We start from the raw sequence: 20,627 nt of genomic DNA, 5'->3' as shown, positions 1-20,627 counted from the left end.
GAGAGTTGTACTGTAAAAGTAGTTGTTATTCTATGAAATGCAATATTAAGTATGATATTTCTTTAGATAAATTGTTTCATAAGCATTATAGAAACAACTTTAAAATATTTTGCATTATCTCCTGTGTACTAGTAAAGTGCATTTGTGTTTGATATCCTGTAGTCTAATGTAAAATAAGGCTAGCCAAGCTGGCAAGACCTAACACACTGCTATTTGGGCAAACACCCTTGCATGGTCATTTTTGTGTGCCCAGTTTTGGAAGCTGAAATATGGCAGACGTTGACAACTTACACACTGGCAATTTAGACAAATAATTGTAATAACAGTCACATGCCAATACTCACTCATCCTTTCTCTGGAAATAGAGTTTAGTGCATCTCCAGGAGTATGTGCGTGTGTCTTTAGAAGTAGGTGGTTCACATTTTTGTAAACACTGCGCAGTTTGACACCTTGTATATTACTAAGTTTTAAGAAGATACTCAGCTTCCAGAGTCCAAAACTAACACATAGTGTGCCCAGGGTACAACTGAAAGCTGAAGCATTGGTTGTCCCTATTTGATCTTGATAAGTTGTGTAAATACTACCACGTACATTCTTCAAATTCAGACTGAATTCAGATTACAGATTGAATTGAGATTACAGATTGAATTCAGACTACCCATTTAGAATTGTCTTTTTTATTGTTGATGTTCTTAACAGGTATAAACATTTCTCTATTTTTATACATTTCTAAGATCTAAATTTCTTCTTAAAAAGATATCTGAGGAGATGAATTTATTTTCTTTTTAAAGATTTCCTTGTCTTTCTCCTTTTTTTTAAAGCAAGAACTATTTTCTCTAGAAATTAGTTTTGAACAATGAGACTGCTTCTTCCTGTTGCAGATTTTTTTCTTTAATGCATTAGTCTAGACTGACTCTAGTCTCCTATGTTTTACCAACCAGGGACAGTATATACAATGGTTAATTTAAGACTTGCTGCATGGTATTTGTTTGTTGTGATGTTGTCAAATTGAATATAGAAGAGTTGAGGTTTTCTGCTTTTTTCTTCCTTGGCAAGTAGTTTCTCCTTTATCCAGCCACGTAAGTTTCAAAACATATGTGGAAAATGAGTATCGTAGACACTCCTGCTCCTCTTTCAAATTTGAATGAAATGCAATTTAAAAGTCATTATGAAGAGACAGGCAGATGAACATGTGAGCAGATAACTGAGTAAAATTTGTTTCTTTCAGAAACCAGGCTCTAAATAGAAATCTTCAGGCTTGCTGGGATTTAGGAAAGAATCATGGGTAGTTGACCATAGAGGAGGTGCACAAATTGTGTAATAAATATAGTCAACCTGTGTGATGGAAGTGTATGTCACTTTAATCTATCACTCACTCACATTAATGAATTTATCTCAATATATCCTTTTGAAACAGGGACATGGTATTCCTCTTTTATTCTTTCTGGACAAGCCTGGCACCAGGAGGTCTGCAGTTTCTTTTAATCCCAGTATTTTAACCAGATTCAGAATAAAATAAACCACAAAATATAATATTCTGATTTATTGCAATGCTGTAGTAGAGATAAAATAAAACATAGTTCCTAATTTTAGACATTTCTGAAATAAGGGTAGTAGTGTCTTCTTGACTTCATTAAATGAAATAGCTTCTGAGACAACCTGAAATTAATCACACTAAAAATGTTGTCCTACATCTTAACATTTAATGAGACTCTTAAAAAATCATTCTTTAAATGCATTTCCTAGGAGAATCTCTCTGGCCACACCCCGACAACTTTATAAATCCTCCAACATGACTCAGCGCTGGCAGAGACGGGAGATATCCAACTTTGAATACTTGATGTTCCTCAATACTATAGCAGGTAAGGCTTCTGCCTCTTTAATCCCTCATAATATGTTTATGCTTGTCAAAGTCCTAAGCAACATGACTCGATAGAATACATTCATCCCACTAGAATTCAGCTGCAGCTTTGTGATATATTCTGAAACACATACACACATTACATTTTATCAGAAAATGCACAGCCTATCATGGAGACTTTAGATTCATGTATTGCTGTGGAGGCTGTTCCTTGCTCCCCTTCTGCCATTTCCTCTGCTGACAGCTTTGTCTGAAGCTTTATTAGAGTCAACAAACCATTGCCAGAGAGTGTCTGGAAATAATAATGGGAAAATGTAATTTCGCTACTTCATCATTCTCAGCAACAGCAACTAGACAGCAGAATAACAACAGTATTCTGCCTAGTACAGATGTCACCTGGATTGTGGTATGATTAGATTACAGTATCTTTTCTCATTTAGTTCTTTGAGATGAAATATAATATCAGATTAGGTATTTAAAATGAGAAATAACTGCCATAGACATCCATTTGTTATTGGCAAAAGAAGAGCTTTTCTGGCAATTGTCATTAATTAAACATTCAGGAAGATATTACTCCTTTCACCTTTCCCTTTTCTATGTGTTAACTCCAGTGTTAATTTTAAATGTAAAAAGCAGCAGTTTTCTACACCATATACAGAGATTTCCAGGAGGTTGTCTACTATTATGATTCCTGCCTGTAGCACACATGCTGCTTATGAACCTGCCTGTGGAGAGCCTCATACAGACATTTCACTTCAGTGAGCTTTAATTTGAAACCCAAATTAAATTCCACCAGGCATCACTTTGTACTCCAGTGTTACAACTCTCATCTTTACTTGGTCCTGACTCTTATGCTTGAGGTTATCCTCAGGCCAGACATAAGACACATGTAAGTGTGAAACCCAAAGGTAGCACTCGTTATGCTGACCAGTCTGGGGACAGTCACGGCACTCTTCCCAGTAGGGCAGTGGCAGAATTCAGGAGCTGTCAAACTCGCTTGCTTTGAACCCTCAGGCTTTGGCCTCTGTGCTTAGCTGGTAGTCACCATCCGTGCATCGAGTCTTACGGATGTTAATAAATGTGTCATCAACTTATCCCAGTGTGATACACAAGTGTTACCACTGAACAGTTGGAAATCTGAGGGCATGTTTACCTTGTGCAGTGGAGCAAAAAGCAGAATCCCTGAAACTACTGGAGATCAGGGCTGGAAAGTCCATATGGTGAAGTCCAATGCAAGTCACCAGCCTGGTTCCCAAGCATTTTAGCTGCGGTCCCGCAGATCTCTGCTGGAGGAAGGAGCCCTGCTGAGTGTTTATTGCCTCTGGTGCAGTGCCAGAATGCCTCTGTCCTGCTTCTGGACACTGGCCTGTCTCCAGCTGCTCTGTGCCTCTCACGCATCCGCTGCCCTTCTAGTGATGAGGAAATGCAGGCAGACCCTTGCCGGCTCCCTGGCTGCATCACCTGAACTTGGAGGATTTACTGGAGAACTGGGAAGTTAGCCTAGGTCCCCTCAGTCCTTGTCCAATACATTACCAACAGAACTGTCCTTTGCTGGTAACTTCCTTTTTGTGTATTCATTTCTTCTGTGAGCAGTGAATTTAAGTTCTTTGAATGAGAGTAGACAAGAGGCCATTTTTATATAATTTTTTTTCAAAATTTTTAATCAGTTTAAAACTCTAAGGTCATTATTTTTTAGATACCTCACCAAAGCATTCAAAACTGGAAGACAGCGTTATGTCTGAAGTCAATTAGAAATTGCAGTAACACACTAAAATATCTCAGTTAACAAGATTCAGCCTGAGCAGATTCCCTCAGAGTATCTCAAAGGTCTCAACAAAAATATTTTTTTACCTGTTTTTTGATACTAGTGCTACTGGGCAAGTTTTATAGCTGAACACTTGGGGTGATTGCATGAGACAGGATTCTCTTAAGGCCATTTAGTGTCACTCATCTGCTTTATAACAGGATGGCTTGATATTAGCATTCCATGTTCCACCTGCTATGGCCAAGATTTGAAGGATTACTGACTATTTGTTATTTTTGGTGTGTGTCCATGAATTTCTGTCCTGTTTGAAAAAAAATGTTTGGTCACTACCCCTAGAAGTCTCTCTCTCTGACTCAAGGCATTTAATTTCTAGCAGATTTATTGGTATCAGTCTCTTACAGATAACCCTCATTTGTTCATGTAATCTCAGGATTGCATAGGTTAATTGCATAGGATGCCTTGCTCATTTCACATCATTGTCTATCATCTCATAAAATCTTTCAGCAGTATGTGATTTAAAAAAAAAAAAATAGAATAAAATTTATCCTTGGTAGCTGAACTTGCCAATGACACACACAAAACCTTTTCTGAAAATAACACCAGAGAATGAAAGCTGACTGAAACTCAACAGGCAATTCTACACATGACAGTAAGGTCTTTATTCTAGTTTGGAACAAAATCCAAAGTTTTCCAGCTTTTTGACAGAAGTAAAAAATCCCCTCAAGTTATTTTTTGGAAGATCAACCAGGTTTTTTAGTTTTAATGAAGTCTGCACTTCATCTAGAAAGCTCAGTTCCAAAAACTCATGAAGTACTTGGGGATATTTGCTAAGAATCTCCTCATAAAGTTCATGGCAAGGCAGAAACCCACCCACAACAGAGTGCACATGAGCTCGAAGTCTGGTCACTGGGGAGAAAGTTTCGAAGAAGAAATATATGTTAGAAAGTCTAGAAGTTCTCACATCCCCAAGCTGATCCTGGCTCCACCATTGCATGGCCTTGTACCACCAGGGCCTGAGATCTGGGAAACTGCAGGGTTGGGAGCTGTGAAGCTCTGAGTGACACCACTGCTTTAACAGCTTTGCCTGCATTTCTGTAAGTCTTTTTGAAAGGTGTTCCTCAAAAATATTGCCCTTACAACAAATAAGGGTTTTCTGATAAAGCACTAACAAAATTAATAACTCTACCAGAAATACAGTACTGGAAGCGAAGAACCTCTACTACTTGTTGTCCTGGTTTTGATAACTGCCCAAGTACACCTGTATTAAACAGACACAAAATCTTATATGCACTGTAGGCAGGAACTTCATCAGTCAGAAGAAAATACAGAATTTTCTATTTTGTAGACAAAAATAGAGTACTGAATATACTTGTGACCTCCTTTCCTAAGTAAAGATGTATTTTCTTTTCTTTCTTCTTGGAAATCCAAATTCCAATTACAGTCCTAATTATACTCTTTTGTAATGAGATTCCATAAGAAATATCTCCTTATAAGTTACAACTTCTCTGCCAGTAATTGTTAGTGTAGCAGCAATGACCTAGTTTTAGTATATAACTGTTTATTTAAGCAGCATCTTATTCTCTAATGGTATTATTGTTTTCAGCTACTGAGAAATAGATCCATCCTCTGTTTTTTTTTATTCATGTCATTAAGCTCCTACTGGCTTATTCAGCAAATCTGAGTTGTAGCTTAGTCAGAAACATGGAGGTTTGACACTTAAGAATTGTGGATTATCTGCTGGTAAGTGGGTGATAAGTAAGGTCACTTCACTGTTTTCTCATCCAAATAGAGGTCCACTAATAAAGTGGTTTAGCACATCTTTTTCCCATTCTTTGTAGCTTCCTTTTTTTCTTCCAACAGTGCTTAATTAGTCTCTAGCCCTCTACAAAAGAGTAAGAAAGTACTCATGTTTCTTTGTTATCCTCCTCTGAAGTTACACAAGAAGCAGTCGCCTTGGGAGAGTGATGTTCAGAAGTGAGCTTATTTCTCCCGTTGTGACATCATGCTGCCAGGTCCTTTCCCACAAGAAGTCCTTTGCCTCTTTATTAATACTGTTAATTACACAGACTGGTTGGTGTCTGTACAACAGAACTACTGAAATAAATACATTAATCTCTTCTTAAATCTCTCTCTGGTTTTCTGTTATGTTTGTCCTGAGAAGCATGGCCCCTGGCTGTTCTATAGGTCCTTAATATTTGAAGTATGCTCTTGAAAAAAATCCATCGTTCTATGACATTTTCTTCAATTCTTATGTCATCCTTTTACCCCCTAGAAACATTGCTATGCTTCATGTTTAGATTAATTGTTTCTGCTGTGATCTGTGCTCACAGATCTTATATGCCGAATAACTTTCTACTTGCGCTCTCAAAAGTCTCTCTTTCTTGATCATTTCCTATCCAATCCTATGTGTGATTGCTGACACTTGCACTGGCCTGATGTCTCGCTGCAATTTCAGTTCAAAATCTCTCTCCATCTTCAAAATTCTAAAGCCTTATTTCAACCTGTTTCTCTGGCCCCCTAGTCAGCTATTTTCTCACCTCCCTCTTCTGTTTCCAAGCTCTTCACCTCTTTCTTGCCCTCTTTTCTGACTCCAGCATATTTCATCCTGTTTACAGCTCTGGGCTTTCCTCCCAAAGGTAAACACTGCACTCTGCTACTTATCAATCAGTCTCAGTGTTATACTCTCCATGGCCCTGGTTTTTGTCCTGGCTCTGTAGACATAACCCTTCCTGGTCACCTCCCCCCTCCTCCCTCTACCTGCTTCATTCTCAGGCATCCTTTTGTTTTTGCTGTGATTATACTAATTGTCCTCTCTGTATGGGACCAGCATATATGTCAACTGAACCCTCTGGGTGATATAGGAAACAAGTAATTTTTACTATTCGCAATTAAAAGATTATTAAAAAGAGTGCTTAAAAGTAATCCCACTACAGCAAAAGGTATCAGGAGGATTGGAAACAAGAAGTTGTTTTTTAATATCATTGCAGTGCTCACTGTTTTAGCTAGAAGTCTAGATTTCAAATCCATTTCTCAGTATTTAACTAATTTCTGCTGTTCGATTTCAAATTGCAGTACATTAAATGTGTGCTTGCATTTGTATTTATTGGAATTTTAATTCTTTTAAATCCTACATGCCACTGCTTTTAAAAGAAATGAAGAATAATTGCATCCATAATTTTTGTGAGTAATTTCTTCTAGTGAAAAGGGATTATTTTTACAGGTTTATGGAAAAAAAATGACATCCTCAATTAGGTAATAAATTCAGATGAACTTCTTCCCCCTCACCTTTTTTTTTTTTTGCCTGCTTAGCATTTTCCACTTTTTTACTCTGTGATGTACAAGCCCTCACTGGTTAATTATGTATATATTTAGCTACTGCATGTGTTGGGCTTATTATTGTCATCTAATTAGATGTAACTTGAACTACTTACTTCTAGAAAAATCATTAAAAATTCTTTCCTAATGACCTAGAGATGACAAAATGTCTGTAAAGTGTGAAGAAGCAGACAAGCACAGGAACATCGCTCTTAAAGAGTGTTAATCCAGATGCTGCAATCATCTAATTAAACAATATTTTGCTGTCATTAACATTTTCACCAAGGAATTGCAGTTATAATTTCTTTGTCAGCTGTCTCTAGCTCGCTTTACCTTAGAAACTAAAGTGCCATATAAAAACATTAAATTGGATGGTTTAATTAAAAAGTTTTTTTTTTTTTTAATGAAGAAACATATCCAGTATTTCTGAGATCTCATTTACTATGCCTCATTTTTATTGTTCAAGTAGATTAGTGTCACAGGGCTTGCGATATTTAATATTCAGCCTTTAATATTAATCTCTGTAAGCCTACTTGAGGGGAAATCTGAAGGCTCTGAAAAGGTGTAGGGACTACCAATAGTCATACAGGTTTATGTTCTATATTTATTTAGCTAAAGAAAGGACCAAATAATTCTTGTTGGAAGCAGCATCAATTGATGAGATGGCTAAGTATATTCATCTGCTGACTTTTCTCTGAAAATAATCAATTCTAAGCATTTCTAATAACGTGAAGCCACTAATATTTATGCATGTTTAGAATTAGGGATTTGTAATCCCATTATAGGCCTAGATCACTGTCCTCCACTCAGATAAGTACAGATGTGTGGTCTTACCTTGTGGGTTTGGTCTCCTTTCACAATTTAAATTAAGTTCATCTTCTTGAGTCAGTTTTATTTGTTGATATTAAGGAGGAAATTGTTGAATTTGAAAAAAATAAATCACTAACTTTTTTATTAAACAAATTAAGAGCTATTCTTAGTAGTTCTTATCTTCATAACTAAAACATGTTTTATAAAAATTGAAGAAGGACAGAAGAGAATATTTTAGATTTTTTCACAAGTCTTATATTTACCAAATACATAATCTTAAAAGCTTCATTATTTGCAACTTATCCTACCTAAGCTGAGAGAGAAGCTGCAATAATTTCTCACTGTGAGGTAAAAAAGAGGAGTTACTGCAGTGTTCTGACATGGAGCTAATGTCACATGATAATTTCTTCATGTGTCTATACTATAAGTAACCCCTCAGCAAAAGAGCCTGCAAGGCTCAGGATTGCTTTTTTCTTTTCCTTTTTCCTATGATTTTCGCACATGGAATGGGAACTAACAGTAAAAATCTTGTTGACTGAATATTGACATTGAATTGATATGAAATTAATGAAATAAGTATCAAAATTAAATGAAATCACAATATGAAAAAATCTCAATTTCAAAATAAAACATAATTTTGTATGACCCTACATTTCCTTTCAAAATTTTGCAAAAGTATGTTCTCACTTTTTAAATACTTCTCTAAAATAGTTACAGTTGAAGATATTTATTACTGTGAGCTCTTTTCCATACAAATTTTGATTCTGCGGAGTCTTCATTTTTGCTTATGCTTTGTAATGGACTAGAGTCCTCTCAGTCATTCTCTTCCTGGATCTCAAAGTTCTTTTAGTCTGCTCTCTGCATAAGCACAAATGTCTTTCTATTGTGAAAGCTCTTGCATGCTCTTCTGCTAACTTAAAGATTTTAATGGTGAGAAAAACTTTTATTGTATGAAGCGATTGTTTTATAGAGGCCTTATTTTAAAGCACCCTAAATTTAATAATCTCAAGGAATTTTACAAGTCATATGCGATTAAACCCTTGCCAAAGAAAAAAATAATATTCTGATTTGAAGGATGTAGAAAATTAGGCAGATTTGTCTTCCTTCAAAGCATATTGAGCCCCCTCCCAGAAGTCTAAAAGAATAAATATTCTAGCAGAGCATACCTTTCCTTTTCCTCCCTTACAAGGATAAATTCTGGTATACTTCTTGATATAGTTGTTTGACACATTCTTGTTCTGTCCAAGAGTTTTTTTGCATTCATTCATTCGTTTGTTCATTTGTTTGTTCATTGTTGATATTAAAGAAGTAATTTTGTTTCTATCCATCTTTATTTGTGCATGTAGTGGGCAGTACTGGAATTGCTTTCTTGACAAAGTGATATTTGCGCCTTAATTTTTGTTTTTTGCATTCTTGTGAACATCTATGTTTTCAGAGTGTAAAAATGAGGGCACACAATTATTAAGAATATATACTTCTCCTGTATTCAGTGAAACTATATACTAAATAAAAACATGCTTTTTGTTCATCAGCTTCTGTTGAAAAAATAAGGTGTTTGTAGAACAGTGAAAGTTTCATTAAAGCAGAACTGATTTTTTATGGAGAATTGCAACTGCTACTCAGAACAAGGAAGCCTGTGTTTTCCTGTGCCGGGTGTTGTACCCCAGGAATCTGTCCAGAATCTGGAAGGAAGCAGTTAGTGAGACAGGGCTGTAAATCTGCTGCAGGACTGGGAATTGTTAACCTGGATTATTTCAGTCTGCTAATTATATTATATAAATACACACACACATATATTTATGACCTGATTTTGGTTTTTAAGACTTATGTTGCATATTGTGTGGTTTTCACTCTAGCAATAGGATGGACAGTTCTGTACTAAGAAAATTCATTTGCCTTATCACTGAATTGTTAAATTCTGCTAAATACTAGAGAATACAAAAAATAACAGCCTTTCCTAAGCATGTTTTTCTTTGTGATGAATTCATAATTTTTAGTTGATTGCAGTTGAAGATTGTTCTTTTGAAATGGTATCTGTACATGGTTTTTTGCACATTTGAGCTGCTGGGATGACAGCAGTGTTTCTTTTATGATTGAAAAGAGTGGCCTGGGGTAGTCAGCTCTGTCTTTTACATGAGATAACTATTTTTTAATTTTAAAAGTGATTAAAAAATAGTGTTGCAGCAAAAATGAGTTTCATCACTTTGATTCCACAGTTGCCATGGAATCTCACCATTTCTTCAGTGAAGAACCATAGGGAATGATAGATTAGCATGGACTATCTAGGATAGACCTAGATTTGCAAACCTCAGATTTTCCCCCTTGCTGTTTGGAGTCTCATTTTATCTTTGCCAGCTATGATACTTCATGAAGTTTCTAGGAAACAATAGTCAAGTTCGTTTGAATTTCTACATTCATGCTATAAAAATATTTTAATGGAAATAAAAAATAAATTTTTATTGGCATATGGTGAATTTAGTTGATCTTAAAAGATACTGTGCTTTTTATATTATTTCAGTTTGTGTTGACTTCTGGTTCAAGATAAGTGCACCTAAATGGCTGCTTTTGTCTGGAAGATTTGGACCTGGTTCTGTCAAAGTGGTGGGAACTGGGAACATGTGATGCAAGAAATGTAACCACTACATTTTTCTTCTAGCTGGACAAGTGGACACTATTTCCTAATTCTTAAAACTTTCTTTTTCAATAGGACGAACATACAATGATCTGAACCAATACCCTGTATTTCCATGGGTTTTAACAAACTATGAATCTGAAGAGTTAGATCTGACCCTTCCAGGCAACTTCAGAGATCTATCAAAGGTATGTTTCATTCTTGTTAAAGAACAGTAAGCCAGTCCTTTTAGAAAGACATTTTGTTTTATATTTATAGTCTGGTTAAGTAAGGTCTTTATTGTAAACTCATAAAAGTCTGAAATAGACGTTTCTATTTTAGAACTATTTTATACTGAGCCTCTATATTATGCTGCTTCCATGTCCCTGACTTATCTGGTTCCAAATCTGCAACTCCTCTGTACCTTCTGACTTATGGAACATAAGTGCATCAGACCACTTGATCTCACTAATTATGCCTCTTATTTTATAAAAACTGATCATTTGAAAGTAAAAAGTTTGGACTATATTTCACTTTATTTTGCAGTGTCTAGAATAGTAATATAGTATCAGCATCTTCTTTTGATTTAATAGTTAGTAAAGGGGTATTTTGTATTTTAGATCCTGGAGTATCTGATCCTTATTGTTATTTGTTGGGATTTTTTCTGTCCAAGCTGATTTGGGCACTTAATGTTTTACAAAACAAAAAAAATTCTAGCATTTTTTTTTTCTCTAATGACACCACATTGTGATCAATACCCAGCTCTGGTACTCTAGTTGTGTTAACAGATTGCAGAGCAGGTCTGTCCTGGCCAAGCATAGCAGAAACATATGGAGACGCTCTACTTTTGGCCAGCTAAAATACAATAACAAAAGAGTCTCAAAACCGAGCGGTGGAAAGTAACATTCCTGTTTACTATCAATTAAGAAAGTGTATGCACTCTCTTGCCAGTGAAGGTGGCAAGTCCTGCAGCATCCCCAGTGTGAGGTTTCTGTTGTCTGGTGTGTCAGCTTTCTTGCATCCTTACCACAGCTCCTCAGCCAAGAGGGGGAAGTTGCTTGTACACATTGAGTGAGGCTCAAAACCACAGGAAGCTGTCACTCATTGCCTTTAGGAGTGAGGCTGGAGAGGAGAAAATGACCCCCAAGGCCTGTTCTGCAGTCCTGTGCTGCAGACCCTGCATTCCCTTCTGCTGCTGGGCAGACATGAGTGTTTCTGAGGTTTATGCTTTAAGTCTGGATTTCTTTCCTCCTCTCCCTGCAAGCACACATCCTGGGGAGCAATGGAGACATCCTGCCCTGGATATTTGACAGTTTCATCTCTGCTGGAAAGAGTGTGCTTGCAGTACCTCCAGATGTGTTGTAACCATTCCTGGAAGCCTGCTTTTGTAAGACGTCCAAAATAATTTGAGTAGGACTTGAATTCATAATAGTGGATCAAGACACCTAAGCTTACACTCCTTTTATTTTCTTAGACAAATAAAAAAATAAATAAGCAAATAAACCCAGAATTTACAGTACATTCACAGTATGCCTCAAAAGGAAATAAATTGCTTGATACTTCCGTTGGGCTATATAAAACTTCTGACCTTTCACAGTATTATAGGTATGTTTCACAAATGTGTTTTTCAGTTCTGTAACACCATTGAAATCTGTGCCAAGAACAATAAAAGATCCACAGACATGACTTAAAAAAAGACCTGTGATCATTTTACACTGGCTTGTTCCCTAGCATGTATAAAAGTAGTGCTGGTTTAGAGTTGTTCAGAAAGATAAACCTTTCATTAAGGTGCTTACACTTTTCAAAAACTCTCAAACTCACCTTCTGGATGTATTAATAACACTGGATGTGGTGAAGTGCAACAAGATTAGACAGTGCCTCATGAGTACTTTTCTAGGTATTTAGTTTGGTTCAATCCAAATTTTTATAGCAATCTACTAAAATATGTAATTGCTAGAGGAAGTAGTGTGATAGCTGAATAGATGTGTTTTCCTCATGAGTTAGCAAAGACTCATTATGGAATTAGTGCATGTATAGCTTATTAAGTATCACTGTGCTGTTATTACTACTCTCCTCAAAAGCAAATGTAAAATCAAGTCCATGACTATTTATTTTTCATCAAGAATCCATGCAATGTGCACATTTTCTTGCCAATTTGAAAACTCACCAAAAGCTATCAGTGGTTTCCTCTGTAACAGCTAAGGTTTTGACCACTGAAAAGCCTACACAGAACTAGTCAGTGAAAATGACCTTTCCTTTCTGGCAATGTCTGGGCCCCATTTATCCCATGGATGTATGAGAAAACACATGTGAAATCTGTAAAGTGTTGTGGAATACTTGAGGATAAAAGGGTTGTAATTGTCAATTTTTTGCAGTGTTCATTATGAAAATATCTGATAGACTTCATTTCACCATGGTTTTAAAAGGAAAAGTAGGTTAATGTTTTATTCTAAAATGCAGTGCCCTTTAGTATGGAATGCTTGATTTGGATTTGAGTTGTTCAGCATTACTTGCATCCTGTTTCAATTTTTGTGTTATCTGTAAAAATCTTAAAAATACTAATGTCTCTGAGGTATTACCTTCTCAATTCTGTTTTAATTTTTTATATTGTTCTGTATCTGTGAGTCCCTCCTTTTTTTTTTTTCTCTCTTGGAGGTGAATCCTGAGTAGCCTGGTGCTTAAAAGCAGGAGTAATTTATTGTAAATATAGAAAGTGATTGTGCTAGCAAGCCTCAGCCAGATCTCTGGGGCAGGTCCACTCAGTATCCTTTTCTATGAGGAGCATCTCCCTTCTGTCAGATTTTGCCCTGCAAGGGAGACATTTTCCTGCAGATTTGATGGCAGATCAGAACCTCCAGCTAAACTGTTGATAGATAAAATCTCCTTTGTCAGTTCCTGACCTTCTGTCTCCCTTTAAATTTAGCCCTTCTTAGTTTCATAAGGCCTCTGTCCCTGCTTTTTAGCAATTAATAGTCCTCAAAAAATCTATTGCAATTATTTAGAATTTTAACAATATTGCATATATGGTAAAAGCCCACTAAAGCAATGACATTTAAAGAGAAATCACCTACTATTCTTTGTTTTCTTGGTTTAAAATAGTTTCTGTAATTAAATGTAGGTGCTAAATCTAGCTTTTAAAAAATATTTTGTGTATTCTTGCTCAAAGTTCATACAATACTCCAGTGTCAGTTCTGATAATTAACTACACAATTTTTCAATTTTTTAATGTTTGGCTTCCAGGCTTTCAGTATAAAATATAATACACCACCTTTGTGATATCACAACTCCTAGGTGAACATACATATCAAATGCAATTCATATGATTTTTGGAGATGAAATTAGGGGTATTTGTCTTGCTTAGGGTGTCGGTAATGGAGTAAAACATGGGCTTTTGCATTTAGTCCAAACTTAAATATTTACATTCATGCAAAGCCATCTTGAACGTGTAGCTTGTCCTTTCCTTCCATTCCATTTCATTCTGGTTTTATGTGGCACTCCTTAATGTGATATTTTTACATCCAGATGTTACTTGTTCTCTCAGAACAATTATGTTTAAATATTAGTCTGAAAATTCGTCTGTCCTATTTCTTTTATGTGTTTGGAAATTCTGTTCTAAAAGCTTTTTGGTTTTTTTCTTTTTACATACAGTTATAGATTTAAAACCAGTGTTCATGGGCATGGAATGTGCCAGAGCAGTGGGATATATTGGACCTCTCATTTGATTAGACAGTGTAGGTTCAAGTTTTATTCATTACATATGCAAGGTTAAAGGTTATATTTATTGTTTGACAGGATCAAAAGCTAATGAAAGAGGCTGTCATAGATACATAGATTATCTTTTCTGTATCAAACCATCAGGTGATCTGCTTATTTTCTTCTTTGTTGAGATTTCCTTTAGAAGAATACTTAGGATATTAAACATTAGTCCAGGAAACATGTACACAGCTCTTACTATAAAGCGATTTTTTGTAAGGTTCAAGTCACTTAAAATGTGGTATGGTTTGTTTGTATAAAATTGTATGACTTTTACTCCTAAATTATAGTGAATGCATGGTTTTGACATGCTGCATTGTCCCTGCTCATTAAAGTGTAAACGGGAATTTCTCCTCATTTACTTCCAGTCATACATCCTGTTAAATAAAATGATTTCTTCACCAGGCAAAGTAATACTAATATTGACATGTGTATGAAACATCACACACCCATTCATTGAGTGGAAAAAATTATGTTTTGTTAATATAGAAGGTGTTTGACTGATGAGTGGTGATAAGCATAACCACTTTTCCTTATTACTGTGCCATTTCAAGAAAAGGAAGTGATAAAGCCCCAAGGCTTCTAAATGTAATAATGCAAATGAACACATCCAAGTGTGAATATTTCAAGGCAACCACACTTAATAGTACCAAAAATGTATATGCTGTGGAATGGAGTTTATGGGCTTATTAAGATCTCTTAGTTGGAAAAATGAAATAATTTTCTGTAAAATGATACTTCTCTCTTTATCATATGCGACTCTTCCATCAACAGAAAAACTACACACAATTCAAGCCACACAATTAAGCATGTGCTTTTCTTAAACAAACTAGTTTAGTTTAGTTTAGTCTAGTTTAACTAGAATAGTTCATTTACTGAGTGAAACTCTGGTACTATGAATCTGTGAATGCTCTTATATTTGATATTGTTGATATCTGCTTTTCATATTAGGATGCTGAAGAAAAATCTGTTTACTACTTTGGATGGAATTGCAATTTATTTTTAAGTTTAAAGTATCATCTTAAGACATCCTGTTTTAGGTTGCTGTTCAGTGGGTGTTTTTTAATAAACAGCAAGCAGTCAGGAAAAGCTCAGTCAGTTTTCAGCTGGAGCCAGATAAAGCCAGGTTCAATATACCTTCATAACAGGCTATAATTTTGTGCAGTACCTCACAAAAAAACTAAAAAAAAAAAAAATTAAAAAAAGAAAAACAAAACAAAAAACCCCAAAACCCCAACCAAAACAAAAAAAAAACCTGAACAGAAGATAAGGTAGCTGATGCACAAATGAGAGTCAAGTTAAGCAGAATATTTCAGTGGCTAGATAAAAAGGATGCTACATTCAGTTCTGCTCCCATGAGAGAATATAGTTCTATTTGGCAAACAAATAGATATTACATGAACTAGCATAACACATCCAGTGGATATAAACACTAGATAAAAGGTGTATTGACAATATATATTGACTTGTTCAAAGGCCAGATATCTAAAGAGATTAGCCAGGGAAAAAAAGAAAGATGTAGTAATGTGTTTTAATGTTACAGTAAATACTTGCCTTATTTTTAAATGTAAGAAAGAAACATAAAATAAACAGTAAGTTTTAGTACATCAAAAGTGAAGTGGCTGAATAGGCATTGTCATAGAGTGACCTGTTCTGTTTGTTTGGAGTAAAGAATATCTTATGAAATCATTATGTGGGAAGTTAATTCTACTTAATATGAGTCCTTACAGAGAGAATTTTGCAATAAAAAGACAAATGATGTGTTTGGAAAAAGCATTTTATAAAACATTATGAAAAGAACTTTTAAAATAATGTTTAGAACAATTTATTTTATTCAAATTCAACTTCTGTCTTTGTCTTATGGTTAAGATATGGACTGAGAGAGTATATAGATTGAGCTTTGCCTTTGTATTGTTTGGGCAAGTCATTTTAATGAGTGCACATACCAACAGAATCTCAGTCAAATGGAAATAATATTTTTTTCTTCCATTATGTAAAGTTACAGGGATTGATCCATAAATAAATTTTAACTGCATTTTATAGCCATGATATTAGATTAAAACTGAAGTATTTGACCTTCTGGGCTTAGAATGGTAAAGTAAAGCTATGAAAATCGACCAAAATTCCATATATCCTACACATTTCACAAGAAATGTGAGAGACTACTATGACTGTAGAACTTGTTATCTAATAGGACCTGTGCCTCATCAGAGTAAAATTGGGTTAGCTGCTAGTTTATACAACTGAGATTTAAGGTGTTTACAGAAATATCTTTGTCTTTACTGAAGGATGAACTCATACCATTACCCTGGTTAACAGCATTTCCCCACATGGAAGTTAAAATAACACTAAAGAAGCCAGGGGCAGACCTTGCAGAATTTACTCCCCACTATTTTATTTATGGAGGGTTTTTTTGCTTTCAGAAAGTGCCTGGTCTTTTGTTATACAGAAGAAAGAAAGAGAGATTTGAGCACTTTCCATTAGCATTTTCAATGTGCATGGTTTCCTGAATCTGGAGAGATGTCCTTTACATTAATGTGCAGAGAGGTGGTTCACATCAGTGTCTCCACGACTGCACAGAGAAGGGAGATCAGGTGTTTCTTGTATTTCTTCACTACAGGCCAGAGATAACTTATGTAAGGCTGAAGTAGAAGCTGCAGAGTTGTGTAAGCACGAGGAGCTCCAGCTCTCCTCCCCAGGCAGCGCTGCATTGAGACACTTGTGCCACTTCTGGGATCCCAGCTGTCATCTCCGCATAAACAGGGCTGTGTTGGCACCCTACCCCCTCTAGAGCAGCTCAGGGACTTCCAGCTCACCTTCCTATTGCAAACTAGAGACAAACCTAAGCAGTCTCCTCATGGACACTACAAATGCTTGTGGAATGACAGAAATTAACCCATGTCTTCCAAGTCCCAGGCTGTCAGATAGATCACTAGTTCGTCCAATCCAGGATCTGTCCTGAGAAGTTGAGGTGAGATTTAATAGCTGAAGACAAGTTCTTCCTCCCTCCCTCCCTCTCTCTCTCTCAGGAAAGGACCCCAAAAATTATTCTTCCCAGAGATTTTCCCATGAAAATTGTAGTGTCATGCAAAAACAGAAATGACTCTCATTGGTATTTCACTTAAAGACTCCATTTTATTCAGATGATGCTTTGTGCATTTCGGGATTTTTCTAAAGTAATTGAAAGGGGGGAAAAAAGGTAATGACTCTGAAAAGAATATTGTATTATGGTAATCCAGAATACAAATTTTCAGGTTTATAATTTAGTACAATTAATCATATATGTTCTGAAGGTAGATTATTTTCGGTACTTGTACAGGCATTTAATTATGAAAATGGGAATGCCTGATCTTACATCATTATACCTTTTATCTTTTAAATTGAAGTAACACCTCTCATTGAACAACCTAGAAAACATGATGATATGTTTGCATTAGTATTTTATGACTTTAAAAATTATCGTCAAATTGTTGAGAGAAAAAGCCTTTTTATTCAATACAACAATATTATATTAAAAATGTTATTTAAAGGTACTGATTAAACGACCATTAAAATTTTGCTAGGCTATAAAATAAAATACCTCATAATTATTTTGAGCATCAGTTATACCTCACAGGCCTTGTTACTTAAGTCAATTTACAGTGAATAATGAAAACACATCACTTATTTGATGGAAGACTTCTAACCAGCATCAACTGTGTTTGGAAAGGCCAGGAGTTTTCTATATTTTCAATCTTGTGTTAATCATCATATTTATTCTCCACTGTGCCTTCAAACCTATATGTACAATAATATGGTGACAGATGACGTCTCTGTTTTCCATAGCCTCAGAATTCACTGCAGCATAGGATAAGATGCACCTTTGTAGTGGAGGGAAGAGATATTCTCAGGGTGTTTCTCCATTACCAAATACAATCTCACCAATTTGTCTGCTATTTTGTGTTCCCTTCTCAGAGGGGGTGGACATTTCATTTCAACAGACTACAGTGTGAATTACTGCTTTAGCTCTTGAAATGTGCAGTTGGGACTGGAATTTTTTCTGCCAGAGAAGTGGATGTACAGTACCTTAATGAGGGTGGTGTCAGCAGGTTCCATCCAGTCCCCAAAGCAACCCAAAGCCTGATATAATTTAGCAAAGTGCACATATATCTGCGCAGTTTGTCAGTCTAATGGGAAAGGAATGTCTCTTTCAAGGAGCTGTTGAACAACCATTTTTATGTAATGATAACTTAAAGGCTATAATACTGCCAGTGTGTTTCCTGACACTGGCAGGATGTCTAACAAAACCAAGTATAACAAAAATGCAAATATTTATTTTTTGCAATTGCCAGTATTTGAGAAACGAGCCTGGAAAGTGTTAGGGAATGGCTCATACTTCTCTTTCAAGAATGTTTTGTGAGGTCTTTCAGTGCAGTCTGCACCAGATAACACCAATCCTTTGGGATTACTCAATCATTTTACACATATGAGAAAACTATAAACATCTCCATGACACAGCAAAGTATTAAGCATCCAGAGTGCTTAATGTGAAAAATACTGAAATCATAATGTCTTAAAATGTAAAGGTTCACCAAAGACTGCTATTTCAAAACAAGCTCTAAATCAGAAAATATCATGTTCTATGTCAGCCTTTTAAGCAGCTATCTCAAAAAAATAGCAGCGCTGAAAGAATAAAAAACTTGCAGCTTTAAATTTTTTAGTTACATATCTAGTGTAGTAAAACACAGAGATTTGACCTTGTACTGATATTTCCTTTCCAAATTACTTTGGATTTTAATTCAGTAGAAAAATTGTGCAGTGCAATAAAATGTGAAAATGCTGTTAGCATTTGGTCAAACCCCTTTGCCTATATATTTTTAATATATATTTTTAATATCCTTAATAGTATCAATTCTAATTAAACTTTGGTTAATGCAAATCAAGCAATTATTTCAAACTACAATAACTTTAAACAATTATTTGGTGTGGAAATGTGCTCTCCTCTAAGTATTAAACTCAGTGTTCGTTTAATTTTACTGTAAAAGCTAAAACCCATATTTTCTTTATCCAAGTAACTTTTGCCTCATACAGAAACAAATACTTTTTGCAAAAGCTTCTGAGATAAAGTGGGTTGAAAAATCATAAAAAGCTTGTATTCCTCAAGTAGCGACATCAAAACCAATAGTTCCTACTACTGCCTTACATCTCTTTTGTTTTTCACCTAATTTGTATAGATTGTCCTTTAAATTTGCTCAGAATGGACTTTGAATTTGTGAATAATTTCCACATTCTATTGTTTTCAAGTACAAAGCTTGTTTGCTTTGTTCCGTAAAACGTGGCTTTGTTCAGTCAGAAAGTACACCCAGTCCTGAGGACTATGCATGGCTTTTTAAGTATTTCTGCTTAGGATCACCAGACACCATCAGCAGTTCCGCGTGAAATCTTTTCATCATGAACCGCGCATTACAAAGTATCCTGTGCGAGCAAAAGTCAGTTTTCATTAGCTGTGTGATTGTGGTGAATGACAGCAAGAGAAATATTAGTTTGGCCTCAATGCATTTTAAATGCAGTTTTAGAAGTCTATTTCCAGAAGAATGTTACTGAACTAATTGGGAAACAACTTATGCTTCAAGAAGGTCTTGAAAGTTTGCAGATGTGGATCACTTATATTTGTCAGTTAAAATAAGGAAACTCATAAGACTTTTAGTACAGAAAGCCTTTGAAAAAAAATTCTAAGCTTATAGCAATCTCAGGGGTTACTACAGCATGGAATGTGTTGGTTGCAGAGTTTTCCGTGCAGTAAATCTTAATGCAGAATTAACTTATGCCATATCAGACAGCTGATAATATATTTGACCTCTTATCACTTTACAGCCTATTGGTGCTTTGAACCCAAAGAGAGCTGTCTTCTATGCAGAACGGTATGAGACATGGGAAGATGATCAGACTCCACCTTATCATTATAACACCCACTACTCTACATCTACTTCTACATTGGCTTGGCTTGTTCGTATTGTAAGTATTTCTGGATCCTGGCTTTCATGGAGATCTTTATTTGCAACATCTCTTCTGACACCACTGTTTCGTTTTTTTTAATGAAAGCACCTTTCTATTAAAATCTTATTGTTCTTCCCTACCTTTAAATCTCAGAAATTCTCTTGATATTCTTTATATACTCATTTGTAGTGATCAGGGGTTCCTTCCTACCCAAACAATCCAAAATGAATTTAAACATAAAATTGTGGTGGTATTAGAATGTATACAATGAGAAAAATGCATCTAAAATGAAATCTACCCCCAAAAAATATCTCAAGGCAGAAATCTGATACTGCTCATATTTATTTATTATTTTCAGCTAGGGACAGATCCATGCAACATTTAAAAAAAAAGCCTTTTGTAAGAACATTAAACTGTCACATCGAGAGGGGAATTATATAACCAATTTTATATTGAAGCAATATTGAATAATATTTTATGCAAATGAACTATGCTTCTAAATTAATGAACATCTCTACAGTTTTCAGAAATGTAGA

General features: G+C 35.4%; 1 protein-coding gene across 11 annotated transcripts in view; it reads left to right on the top strand.

Moving 5' to 3' along the window:
• The window catches only part of NBEA (neurobeachin), a 456,358-nt gene that overhangs the window by 362,754 nt on the left and 72,977 nt on the right, over window positions 1-20,627 (top strand). For all 11 annotated transcript variants that reach the window (XM_064716099.1, XM_064716185.1, XM_064716109.1 and 8 more), the window contains 3 exons: window positions 1,747-1,862; window positions 10,459-10,571; window positions 19,969-20,109. In XM_064716099.1, coding sequence (XP_064572169.1) covers window positions 1,747-1,862; window positions 10,459-10,571; window positions 19,969-20,109 — 370 coding nt within the window. The remainder of the gene's footprint in view (window positions 1-1,746; window positions 1,863-10,458; window positions 10,572-19,968; window positions 20,110-20,627) is intronic.

Source organism: Zonotrichia leucophrys, chromosome 1 (genome assembly GCF_028769735.1).
Source record: "Zonotrichia leucophrys gambelii isolate GWCS_2022_RI chromosome 1, RI_Zleu_2.0, whole genome shotgun sequence".
Taxonomy (NCBI): domain Eukaryota; kingdom Metazoa; phylum Chordata; class Aves; order Passeriformes; family Passerellidae; genus Zonotrichia; species Zonotrichia leucophrys.
The sequence above is the reverse complement of the archived record's forward strand: the minus strand, read 5'-3'. Positions and strand labels throughout refer to the sequence as shown.